This window comes from Anneissia japonica, unplaced genomic scaffold (assembly GCF_011630105.1).
Source record: "Anneissia japonica isolate Jap-2015-1 unplaced genomic scaffold, ASM1163010v1 scaffold287712_len2945570_cov188, whole genome shotgun sequence".
Taxonomy (NCBI): domain Eukaryota; kingdom Metazoa; phylum Echinodermata; class Crinoidea; order Comatulida; family Comatulidae; genus Anneissia; species Anneissia japonica.
This window is the reverse complement of record NW_022704401.1, coordinates 1,823,294-1,836,538: the sequence shown is the minus strand read 5'-3', so window position 1 is coordinate 1,836,538 and position 13,245 is coordinate 1,823,294. Positions and strand designations below refer to the sequence as shown.

Sequence of the window (13,245 nt, the reverse complement as noted above, 5' to 3'; positions counted from 1 at the left end):
ATGCTATGCTGTTGTTTTCCCCATTTTCATTTGGTGATGGTTTCTGCCTGAGAAATGCCTGAAATCATAAACTTTGAAGGCTGATTTCTAAAATATTATTCCTTAAACAGCTGTATGTTTAAACTCCTGTAACTTCATAACGTCAGATTTAAATGATTCTTTTACCATTTTATATCTCTAATTTTACTTTTTAACCCCTTATTAAGTAACTAAAATGGCTTGTTTTTACCACATATGATGTGTTTAAAAAGCTCTTACTGTTAAAATTGATAATGCTAGCCCCTTGTGGAAATATGAAGGGCTGAATAAAAATAGGATAGTGATTACTAAGCTGAGCTTTTATTAGTACAGTGATTTAATCATTGCAAAAAAGAAAAATCAGGATTTTCTTGTAACCAAAGACAACAAGACGTTTGGAAATATAGAGCATGGATATTATAATTTCAAAGAGCCTATATATTATTACATCAAGGGTCCCTAATACTTAGCTTTGCTTTGTTATTCATCTTCATTAAATATATAGTAGTGGTAAAAATATATTTGAGAAATAAAAGAAAATTGAAAATTATATTCCTATTTAAGTCTGAGATTGCCAGTTCTGGCCACCTAGAGATTGTTTTTAATGAAATGAAGGTCTTTGTGTAATAAGTTCCCTTTCAGACCTCTAGCTGATATAAATGGAGAGTAGTGATAGAGTTGATCACATATCCCATTGAGGTTTCAACACCGATTTCTTTGTTTCCCTTTTCGGTATCTCTTGTTTACACCATACACAAGGTAAAGCCCTGCCATGTGACATACCTAAATATGGTCATGATGGGGGCATATAACAGTTTTTTGGAACAGAAAATTTGAGAGTGTGAACGGTGCTTGGAATATGCCTTATGCATATTCATGTATCCTTGTAATCCTGCGAATATTGTGTTAGTTTCATTGGTCCATGCATCCAATTTGTTGTTTTCAACTGCAGGTCATAATGCTTACCTAGAATGCAAACATTATTAACACGATTGTGTACATTATCTTTTTTTTTTTTTTTTTTTTTAACTTTACAGTACTTTAGTAGTTTTTAATTGGCCACACTAATTAGTATATATTTTTTCTTTTTATAATAGAATTCACCAAAGAATTTGTAGTATTTATTTATTAAATGTTTTTTTTTTTTTGCATTTTGGATATGTAAAATAAACAAATTAGTGTAGGTATAGATAGAGGTTTTGCAAACAATTTGATTTTTCAAGAAATGTGTAATGATAAGTAGTTATATCTAGGAATATGAGGTATTCTGCTGTAGTTCTTTCCTGACATACACTCTTAACCTTAACACTCACCTCCCCCTTGATATTAGTGGTGCTCCTCTCCAAATTTTCTAGTCAAGTTATATTCTAACGCTCTTCTAGGGAAGTGTTTAATATAGAGACTTAGTTTAATCTTTAAATGTGTACAATTCCATCCAGTCTGTATTATTACCTACTGTTGGTTGCAGGGTTCTATTGTATGCACTATGATCATTTAAATATTCCAATATAAATGTGCTTTTTATTATTAATTATTAGATTTATGATTATACTAATGATAACATTGACAATAATATAATAATTATTTATTATTACATTTTAAATTTAGTTTTGTTTAATATTAATGTTATATTGTTTATTATTGTTTTTGCTGTAATAATGCAATTAATAAATATTTTATCATTATTGTTAACAATAATTATTTATTATTGCATTATTTTAATTTATTGTTTATTAATAATGTTATATGTTTATTATTGTTTTTATTGTAATAATGCGATTAATATATATCATATCATTGTTAACATGGTGTTTACGTATTATTTTAATTTTGAGTGTTATCGAAGACGTTATCGACTTTCAAAACTGATTAGCATGAAATTCCTTGGTACTGTATACTTTTGTGATCGTGTATAATTGTTGTGATCATAGATAATTATTTTGATGATACATGATCATTATGATTGTACATGTTCCCTGAAGGAGATGGGGACTACTTGTTCATAGTCAAAGATAACTTTAATCACACTAAATTATTGTGATTATTGTGAATAACATGATTGTACATTGAAAGACTGATTGTAAATCATTAATGTGCTACTGCATGCCCGGCAAACACAAAACGTTCTTATTGCGTTCGTGAACATTTTTGTTTGGTATGTCACAAAATAACGTTCGCACAATGTTGCAAGAAAGTTCAAACGTTATGACATGAAATTAGGTTATAAGTATGTACTTATGGTTCTACAAAATAACGTTTTTAACACCACACTGTAACGTTGTTATAATGTTCTTATAATGTAATATTGTTAGCTGGGTTATTGTGGTTCTAATTGGGGTCTCATCTGAATACTGTATAGACTAAATTCTGCTGCAATTATGAGTACAGTTTAACTTTCATTATTTTTTAAAATATTACTGTATTATTAGTATAGATTGTGGTAATTTTTAAGTTTTCCCAAAACCAGGCTAAATCAAGGTTTAATTATTAATTGTACATTATTATATATCATATATTATTCAGATTAATTATTTTCATATTTTGTATTTGTTTTATTGTTAGTCTATAGACCTGTATCGCCTTTTTCTGTACAGTACTTTGAGATTTTTAATAATGAGTTGTAAAGTTAATTTGGGAAAATGTAAGATATGTGAATGCTGAGCCAAATGATAAATTCAGGCTGATTTGATTGAATCAGCTCTGTCCACTCATGTGCCCATATATGGGCATGATGATGTCATACCCAAATATGGGTATATCACATTTATTTGTCACATAAAACTTGTTATTGTGGATGGAGTTTTATAGCAATCTAGCTGAATAAAGATGGTTCACACAAGACAGCACTGTGTTTTAAAATGTCAACAATTCTTTTATTTAGACATTAGGCCCCAAAAAAAAAAATGTGTTGGCCACGTTTTGGGAAAATCCCAAAAATAGGTAGGTCGGTAGCAAAAGTTTTTTTTTTTTTTTTTTGATGTGTTTATGCCTAAAAAGTAGAATGTACACAAAAATACGACGACGACCTTTTTTAAATCTATATAAAAAAAAAATTAAAAGCTAAACGATTGCATAACACTGTTGCATCACCTACAGTACCATCCAGCAAGATAGGCTTATTCCATGCTTTTTAGCTCATTAAACAAAATGTTTTTAGTTGTAGGAAAACTAAAATGCCGAACCTCAATTTCATACATTTTGGGTCGGTCGGGCCTTACAGTAGTTGTTTTTCTTTGTATGTTCGTCGTATGTTGCCAATATTTATATCCTAAAGCCTAGTTTTCTTGAAATCGCTACACAATCGCTACAGTGTTTTCAGTGCAATTGTTGTACTGCATGTATATATATATACTGCAATCGGAAGGCTCCCCGATTCAACTGACCAATCAGCGTCGCCAAAGGAGTCAGTGATAGCGTGTAGCGATTTTTATGGGGACTAGGCTTATAGGATAAAGTTTTGTGTAGGCAATGGGGTGTATTATAATTGAGCATTTATGAACGATGAGGGCACTATTTGCATGTATGTCACTTATTAGAAAATGTTTTGTTCGCAAAAACGATTTTTAGTTATAATTGGAACTTTAGGTTGTGCGCCTAAGGCGCTAAATATTTATGTAAAATTTTGGTGATGGTTAGTTGCTTGGCAACTTTGTAAGATTTGAAATTTGATTAGGTTTAGTTGAAGAAAATGTTTAATAAATCTATTGATTACTAGTACAAGTGTATCTTCATTTTGTTGTGCTTTTGTTCTTGACAATGAAGACAATCATTTTACTGCATTTAAAGCAAGGAGTACAGTGCACTTGTACAAGAAGATGATAAGCTATATTCTTTGCCACGCAAAAATGATGAAGATGAAAATACTGTATTAGGAGCGGTTTGGCACAGCGGTTGCGGTTCTGCATCTTGAGGTTGAATCCCTTGCTGTGCATTTTCGCTTGTGTCCTTAGTTCCCAGGCAAGGCAACTTTGGGGTCTCAGGGTCAGTTGTATCTCTCCACCGAGTACAAGTGGGTACCACGTAGGTTAAACACAAAAATGCGCTAAAACGTTACAGAATTCTCAGGGACCGGACCGGAGTATGTGCTTGACGCAATGACTAAAGGGTAATAGTGATCTTTACAAAATCGACCATTAAACTATTATTCATTATATTATTATTCATCCCTGAAAATCTCATTATAGTCATCACTCATTAAAGTAGTCATGTTTACACAAAACGTTCGCCTCTCTTCAAAAAGGCAGTGCTGCCCAATAACATCATAGTGTACTGATGTCCAGGCCCGCCAAGAGGGGAAATTGTAACAGTGGCACGGGGTTGGTGTGGGTCCCCAGTTTTTTTTTCTGGTGGATGGAGGGGCCATTATTAGGGGACCATGCCATTGAAGGCCCATGATAGTAATTATTATTTTTGAAAAAAAGTATTGGAAAAAACAAATGCTACTGCAATCAGTGGCGGCGCTACGGGGGTGGGGGGTGGGGCACTGGGGAATTTCCACCAGAAAATTTTCTTTCCTTCTCCACCCTCCACTTTTCCCCCAAAAAAGAAGAAAAACCATCGGGGAGAAAAAAAATGCTATGTATTTTCTACATATTAGTAGACTATCTACATATAAAATCGATTAAATAAGCCTCTGAAACCCCTAAATTGTCATATTTTTCGGGGATTCGCCCACCCTCCCCCGGGACCACTTCGAGACATTTTGAACGACACCTGACCACGCCAACCTCGGGCCACCCAAAGCATATTCCCCCTAAAATTAAACACACCCCTCACAGATTTCAAACTCTGGAGCCGCCACTGCCTGCAATGTCTATGGGCCACACTGGTAAGCTTGGGCCTCGGGGATCTTTCTTCCTTCCCCCTCTCGGTGGCACTGCTAATGTCCATTGCCTGAATATATTTACCTGAAACAGTGACAAATTGATTGTATTTAGTAATGTAACATCATCATCCTATACATATTTTGATTGACTTTATTTAGCACTGTACATATAATTATAATAATTTGTTTATGGAGAAACTTGATGATAATACATTTTTTTTTTGTGGGGGGTTGGGGGGTTGGGGAACGTATGTCCGGATCGACATTCAAACCAGTTAGGTTTTGGGTTCGAATACCGAAGCAAGGAACATACTCCAAAGATCAAGTTTACAAGGTCTGAACTGTGGCGGCGCAATTTATTAAAACAGGATTAACACCGCCACCAACGTGTACAATTTCAAACAGCGAAATATGGCGGATAGTCCTGTTGATTCGATTTTGCCAAGGAAAGCACTCTTTAGATCTCCGTCTATGATTGAAGAAAACGTAGCTAATGGTATTGTAATTATTACGTGAACATTGACTACCATAAAAACACATATTATTTAATATTGTCATTAATTGGTTAAACAACACTGATCCTAGGCCTAGGCAGTGCCAAAAATATTAGGATGATCTCAATCACGGAACAATAGGCGCGGCATGAACGTGCCTAGGTACGGTCTGGACTAATAGGGCCCAGCCTAGGGCCGCCTGTGCCTACACAAGATACAGAATTTACATGGGTATGCGTCTATTTTCTAGATCCTCAGCTGAACCGGCATCAGATAGACCAAGACACTGAACTGAAGTTTAAACAACTAAAAAGAGGTAAGCAAAATAAGAAATTTCAGACCTCTTTAGAGTCTTGACTTCAGCACATTTTTTGTTGATGCCATGGCCTGAGCCAGGCATAACGGTATTATGTAGGCCTACAAGGAGAAGGTAGTATAATAGTAGGCCTAGAGTACTAATTTCATTCGGAAGGTCCAAGTTTTATTAAATGTACACTGTTGGATTATGTGTCTTGACGGCAGCTGTTGTTCTGACAGCTGTCAGTATTATTTTTGTAATGTATTTATATGCAATATCTTTTTTAATTTCCAATATTAATGATAGTTGTATTAATAAATTAATAATTTGGTTAAGTACAGTATTTTCAATGTTTTTATAAATGTATTATGTTTTCTGTCACTACTATTTTTGTATAATGTATATTTTGTGTATATATGCAATATCTTTTTAAAATTTCCAATTTAATAATTGTATTCTATTAATAATGAATAATTTATTTGTACAGTATTTTTAATGTTTTTATATAATGTATTTAAGGCATCCTGTAATTGGCTTTTTGTTGTTGGATGATGTTTGAAATAAAATAAAATAAAAATTTAAAAAAAAATAAAAGAAAGACTCTTCTTAAACCTGTTAGTACTACTTAGCTCAGTGGCGTAACGCCTATGCGCTCTCATGCGGTGGTCCGCAGGGCCCCCAAATTTTAGGGGCCCCGAGGGAGCCCTACCCACAGGTTCCTCGATCTAGCACCCGGACCAAAAAGGACTTTGTTGATAAATAAAACCATAATGTGTCTCTGAAATCGACTGTAGGGCATATATCATATTATAATGATTAAAGAGAAGGGGCCTCATCGGCCCCACGGTGCCCACTCTCGGCCTGGGACCCCACCAAATTTGTAAAAAAAAAATTAAAATGGAGATAAAAAAGAAAATTATATTTTCACAGACTTCAAAATTTGAAGTCTGTGAGTGCCATTTCCAGCCATCTAGACGTGCCATAGTAATACATTTTCTTATCTCAGCTCCACAAGGGCAACGGCATAATGTGTGTTTGAAATCGACTGTAGGACATATCGTATTATATCCAGTGGCGGAATAAAGAGTGTGGGGGAGGGGGAGCTGCCGGCCCGGGGCCCCACTAAATTTGTTAAAATATTTTTTATCTAAAGCTGCCATATTCATAACTTTTCTTACCTCAGCCCCAACCATGGTGGGTCTGAGGTGGTAGACTCTCCAACTGTGAAATTCCCTCCCTGGCCTCAATTTCCTGGATGCATATTTATTATTATATCATTTATTCGTCGTTAAAAAAATTTAGAATAACAATGCACACCTAAAATGTCTATGATGTAATTGGTGACCGGGACCCAAAAATGGCCCCCAGTTATAAAAATACACAGGGCCCCCGGCCCCCATCGTTACGCCACTGACTTAGCTACTAATACTCTTGTTACGACCAACAGTGAGATAGCCTAGGTCTTTTGTAGTAGTATTAGAGAGAGGATGAGAAAAGCTCACTTTTTACAGTCATTATTTATTTAAATGTATTTTCTGTATATGTATATTTATTTTCACTATAAAAAAGAAACGTGCATCTGTAACTTAAAGTTAAACTGACCAATAGAAGACAAAATATGGATATCCAAGACCCTAATATTATCATCAGAAATAAATGACTAACCAGCCCTCCTGCTGCCATGTATAAATTACAGTACTTTAACTTCACCACTTCCTCCAAGAATAACTTTAGTATGGAGTTTACTTTTATCTCTCTAAATCTAAACAATACTACTCATATTTACTTCCTTTTCCTCTACTTAAATTATACTACTAACCTTTACCCTCCTTCCCTATATACCTCCAGTTTGTGTTGGTGCACTTTTCTGTAGGCCAAAACCCAGAAAACCCATTACTGTATTATATTAAACATAGGCAGATAAATAAGATTCATTGTTTGCTGCCCTCTATAGTTTGGCATTAAATTACATTGCACTGTATCAATACAAGGAATTAAATAAATCGTTTCTACTGGACTTGCTTTTTTATTCAATAGTAATATTTCATGTCCAATCTAGGACGCATCATCAGGCTAACTGGTGTTCTGTGGCTAAAGGTCATGAAGTATTGCTATTGAATAAACAAGTTAGTCCAGTAGAAACGATTTATTTAATTCCTTGTTTTGATACTATACTTACCTGGATGAATAACAATATCCATAAACATACATTGTGCTGTATTATTTTGTAAAGTACTACCCTTTTTGTCTTAAAATTAATTATGTGTTGCTATACTGTAAACAAATCTAAAAGTAAAAATCTTACAAATGTTGGTGTTCAAATTTTCTATTTCAGAACTTCATGAGCAAAGGCTAGAAGAATTGAAGAAAGAATTAGGTAAATTAAACGACACTGAATGGATGCATGAACCGGTTGAAAAACTTATTGGACTAAAATGAATGCAAGACTGATATTACTGCAAAGGCAACAACAGTTTTCTGTTACTTTCAACTATTTATATTTTTGTTTATCATTTATCATTTCCTTCCACATCTCAGTAGAACACAATACGTGGAGGCTGGAGCCCTCACTAACCTTACAGAAGTGATGTCTAAGGTGTGTGTGTGTGTGTGTGAAAACACATTAATGTATGATGTATGTAATATGTTGCAGGCAAGATATTGCATATAGTGTAATCAATCGCTTACGAGTCGTGTTTCAGCCACATTTTTTTGATGGTTTGTGATAGTACACATTATAAGCCCTATATCCAGACTTTATTTAACAAAAAAAACATGTGACATGCCTAAATATGGTCATGATAACATCACATCATGACCATATATAGGCACATCATGACTATATATGGGCATACAACTAAAAAAATTTTATAGTCTGGAGTAAGCTTTAGAAAGACAATAGTTTCTATAGCTCTGTCACATCCAGTCACATGGGATGGAAATGTACGGCATTATATATCATGTGATAGGCTCTTGAACACTGGGGTCGATTTGAGAGAACTCAATGTAAGTAGAGTTTATTTACTTGACTGAAGTACTGTAGAGGTATGACATGTACAGTATATTTTTACCCTCTGGTAAGCAAGTGTTTGTTTTTGTTTTTTTTTATCACAAAATTTACGCTAGATAAGAAATTTATTTGCTTTTGTGCCGGAGGCTCCAGATGCCCTTGGTATCACATACGTAATTGCATGTGCACACGAACATAAACTTGGTACACTGTTTAGCAAGAATGCGGGGGGTTGGGTGGTGGTGAGGTGATAGGTTGTGTCTCAGTCTCCTGACCATTGTATGAGCTGTGCCACGAGCTAATCCTTATTTCTTTGTTGACAAGGATCATTAATGTACATTTTATGTTTACTTACATCTACACACATTAAAAGTGATTGATAGAAAGAAATCTTTTGGACGCTCTCACGAAGGTCTTGTGTTGTTCATCTACCCAAGGATTCAAAGACAAAACAATTCTCATGACCAATAACAATTTTAATCCTTTAAGCTGGTTTTGCACTAGGCGAATTTGTTCGCGCGAATCAAGGCGTCGGTTGATTGGTTGCGCCTTTTTTTTTCCTTCGCAAAAACGCCGATAGGAATCTGAATGCGCATGTGCATAAGCTTTGGATTCGCGTGAATAAATTCGCCTAGTGAAAAACAGGTTTTAGACTTCGTTTATAGACAACATTGTAGAAGAAGAGCATCTTGTGTCCATTTTTCTCTTGTGAAAGGGATTACTGTACTATATCTACTTTAAGTCTGTATCATCATGGAGGTATAATGTATTCGCTACTGGCCTACTGACTTTATCTTTGTATAATATAAATGTTATCATTGAAATTTTATTAAGAATCACCGTACTTAATGTGTGACCCCCTACAACACTATGGTAAATTCAGCACTGCCCAATTTCCAATTCCATATCATTTACACAAGGGGTCGATTTAAGAATGTTTCTGTCGGAAGGGTTAGTGAAGCGCCAATCGTGTACCTATTTCCTGAAGGGGAGGGCGGGGGTGTTCCTTACCAGTGGGTCCAGATGCTACACCCTTTGAAACTCGCAAGTTTCGGCCATTTTAATCTTTTATCTAGACGATTTCACGTTGTTTCTATCGATCTTTGGCTGCCGTCGCAGAAGAGGGAAACACACGACCGCCTTAATCCACGGCTACACGCCCCATGCTAGTGTATGCAGCTAAATTTGGAAATATTTCAAACACTTCAATATTCACAAAAATGAATGGAAAAATCACCTCTAGATCAAAATTCGTACTAAAACCCACAACAAAATTATGAAAAACAGATTCAGACGTACGCATAAAAACATCTTGTTCGAAAATGTAATTTAATTGAACTTAATCCATTTCAGAGTAACAATAACAACAAAGAAAGCTATACATAATGCTTGTTAATGGACAGATGGTGTGGGCGGACTTTTTAATAGAATTTTAATGTAAAGCAAGATAATTGAATGGTAGTGTTGTGGTAAAGTTGTTCCGGGTGTGGATGTTTTTTAGATACACAGGATCTGCGACTAGCATTTGAATAGTAATCATATTTTACAAGGAAATCCGTTCCTGGTAATCATTGTGGTTTGTTGATGTTAGGCCTTTATTAACACTACTTAATTTTGATTTGCACTCAATCAAATGAATTATATTTTCCATCTGACCACCTGGTGAAGTGCAAACAATGCCCAAAACATTTGATTAATGCCATTTAAAGTGACGACAAATATACACTTTAGCTTCATTCGTTTTATATTATAACAAGTATGGTTTAGAGTTACTCTTTACGTTAACGTTAACTATAGTAGGCCTATAAATTGGCGATATGTAGTCAAGAACTGATAGGCCTATTGAACGCGTTTCCATGTGTCACATACATTGCTCTATTCGTCTTTGAGAGAAAGAGAGATAGTGAATCTCTCATTCTCCCGAAGAAGTAAGCAGTGGTATTAAGGGAGGCTGAGAGGGATGAGGCGCAAGCCTATGACTTTCGGCCTATGATATTTATTGAAATGAAGTTTTGTATTAGTTTTACAGTATCTTTTGTTTAGTTTCACTGTATTTTACTTTAGTTGAGTCAAACAAAAATTGGCCTACTTAACCGTGATGCGGACGATGCAATTGTAATCAACGGTAAGACTAAGCTTAATAATGAGAAATAATTATAACCATAAACATAAGTGCCTTTCATTACTTATGTTGGCAATAACTTTTTTTTATTCATCGTCATCAGATGAATCGATCTGTATGATGCGAAATTGATGTAAACTTTCTCTAATAGTGAAAACGATTCACAATGCGCATTGCCTTATTCTGTATATTGTTACAAGCTCTCAATAATATTTATATTAACTCTCTCTTGATCTGACATAAACACTGTCACAAATCAAGGCCTGTTTATATTCCCCGTGGATTAGACCTAGTTATGAAATTTAATTGAAACTCTAGTCTCGTCTTAGTTCCAAATATTCATTGCTCGTCACTCCAATCATTTACTCGTATGCAAGTCACGTGCCGGTTTTTTCGGAGCTCGTTGTTGATGAATCGTGATATTAATAAATCCATCATGAAATTCAAATTACATATCAACGAGAATATGCAATTGATATTAGATGAGTCATGACATCAAGGCAAAGTGCTCGTCTTCAAAATGAAGGGTATATGTTCAACCGGCGTCAAACTTTTGTATTTGTAAAATAATGTATTGTGAAGCTCTGACCCAGATTCCCCACTTTATTGTGACAAACATCTGTGGTATCAGTGGCGGAGTCCAGGAATTTACAATAGAGGAGGGCCAGGGAGGAACTTTGGGGGGGGGGGGGGGTGGCACAAAGATTGGGGATGAGGTGAGAAAATGTATGAATATGGCACCCAGGAATGGCACTCAGACTTAAATATGAGTGTATTTTTTTTTTTTTTTTTTTTTTTTTATAATTTTGAAAATTTTAGTGGGTACCGAGGCGACTATGCCCTCTTGAATTATTTTAAAATTAATTATTTAAAATGGAATTATTTGTTACATTAAGATGATGATTATTATTGAAACCATTGAAATAGGCATGCCTATTTCTTGTTTTGTTGTATTTGAAAGTTTACTTAAGCCTGAGATAAATGCCTCAGTGTATACATATATATTTTTCTGTATTCCAATCTCATTTGCTTTGTTTTTGTTTTGATATGGACATTGTCTAAAATAAAGAGAAATTGGAAAACCAGAATTTATTATAATATCCGGATACAGTATCAGAAACGACTTTACCTTGATGTGTTTTCATGTAAGTAATACGAAAATTAAACTTTGGCCAAGATAAGGAAAGTTAAAATGGTCGACAAGACAATTGTAACTTGTTACTGTACAAACCAACCAATTTCAATTTCAGTAATCATACACAAATATATATCCTATGCTGCTCCGCTGCAGACGTTGCAATCAAAAAATGATTTATTCCGCCCTCTATAGTTTTTTTTATAGTTCAATGCCATTTATCAATAATGATAAAATACATTCGAATTTCAATTTCCGAAAGGATTTCAGAGTTAATGGTATTTACATGAATTTTGAAAGGGATAATGATGATTGTAATGATGGAGTGCTCTGTGGAAGCTATCTTTGTTTTCTGTAATTGTTTCATTCGTTTGAGTGAACTTGCCGCCATAATTACTTATCCGTTGAATTCACTAGCCTGCCAGAGCTTTCATTACGATTTTACGTGAGGCGCTCTGCATTTCGGTTGTTCCACTTGCTTTGCTATTCATGCTTGGGGCCAGATAATCGATCATTTCACCTTCTCTTATTTGTCAATATTTGAGCAAGAGGTCTGCATATGTATGTATTAAAACGGAGGCAGATCAGACGACAATCCGACAGCAAAGCATTCGTCGATAATTACAAGATGGCATCAATCACATTCACTGAGGACGGGATTTGATTGTTGTGAACTTAGGCTATAATGACTAAAACATTCGTTTCTATATTATATATGAAATGAATACGTGTAGGCAGAGATGGTCGAAAAAACTGAACGCTAAATCTAGGATTAAAATGTTGCATGGTTTAGCTAAGAACGTGTGGACATATAGTCCTATTATCTCTAGTCGTGGGTTAAGCTTAAAAAAAACACACACAAAAAACAGGAAAATAGAAATCAATTTTTGGCGGTTCGGCTTACTGTCTTGACATCGTCAGGCACCAGGCCTAGCCTATAACATTGAACGTGAACAATTCGTTGTCGGAAACTAGGATTTACTGGGATTTTCGAGTGAGGGCCATGTTTAAACCTTGTCTTCCACCCGGACCCATGAGTGAGACAAGCCCTAGCCGGGGTTTGAAACGCTGGCAGCCTTGCAAAAGAAAAATAAAAAACTTCTTCATTAAAACTTACACAAATGAATTAATTGCATTAAAATTCTTTTAAATAATTATTGAATCCTTGTTAAAAATGAATGTCGTTGGATTTATATACAGTATAGCGCTTTAAATAAGTTTGCTCGACGAAGTGTTGACTAGCTTAAAACTTGATCTTCCCCAACGTCTCTTCGTGTCTGACCTTCTCGGTAGACCGGTAACCAGCTACGCTCACCTTTCCACAACAAGGGAATGTATGGACC

At 35.0% G+C, this 13,245-nt stretch overlaps 1 protein-coding gene across 1 annotated transcript; it reads left to right on the top strand.

Annotated features, from left to right (window-relative positions):
• The first annotated feature begins 5,215 nt into the window (after positions 1-5,215).
• Positions 5,216-11,855, top strand: LOC117104648. The gene is made up of 3 exons (XM_033245528.1): positions 5,216-5,339; positions 5,588-5,653; positions 7,971-11,855. Exons 1-3 carry the CDS (start codon positions 5,255-5,257, stop codon positions 8,072-8,074), a joined length of 255 nt encoding a protein of 84 aa, XP_033101419.1. The 5' UTR covers positions 5,216-5,254; the 3' UTR covers positions 8,075-11,855.
• The last annotated feature ends 1,390 nt before the right edge of the window (positions 11,856-13,245 follow it).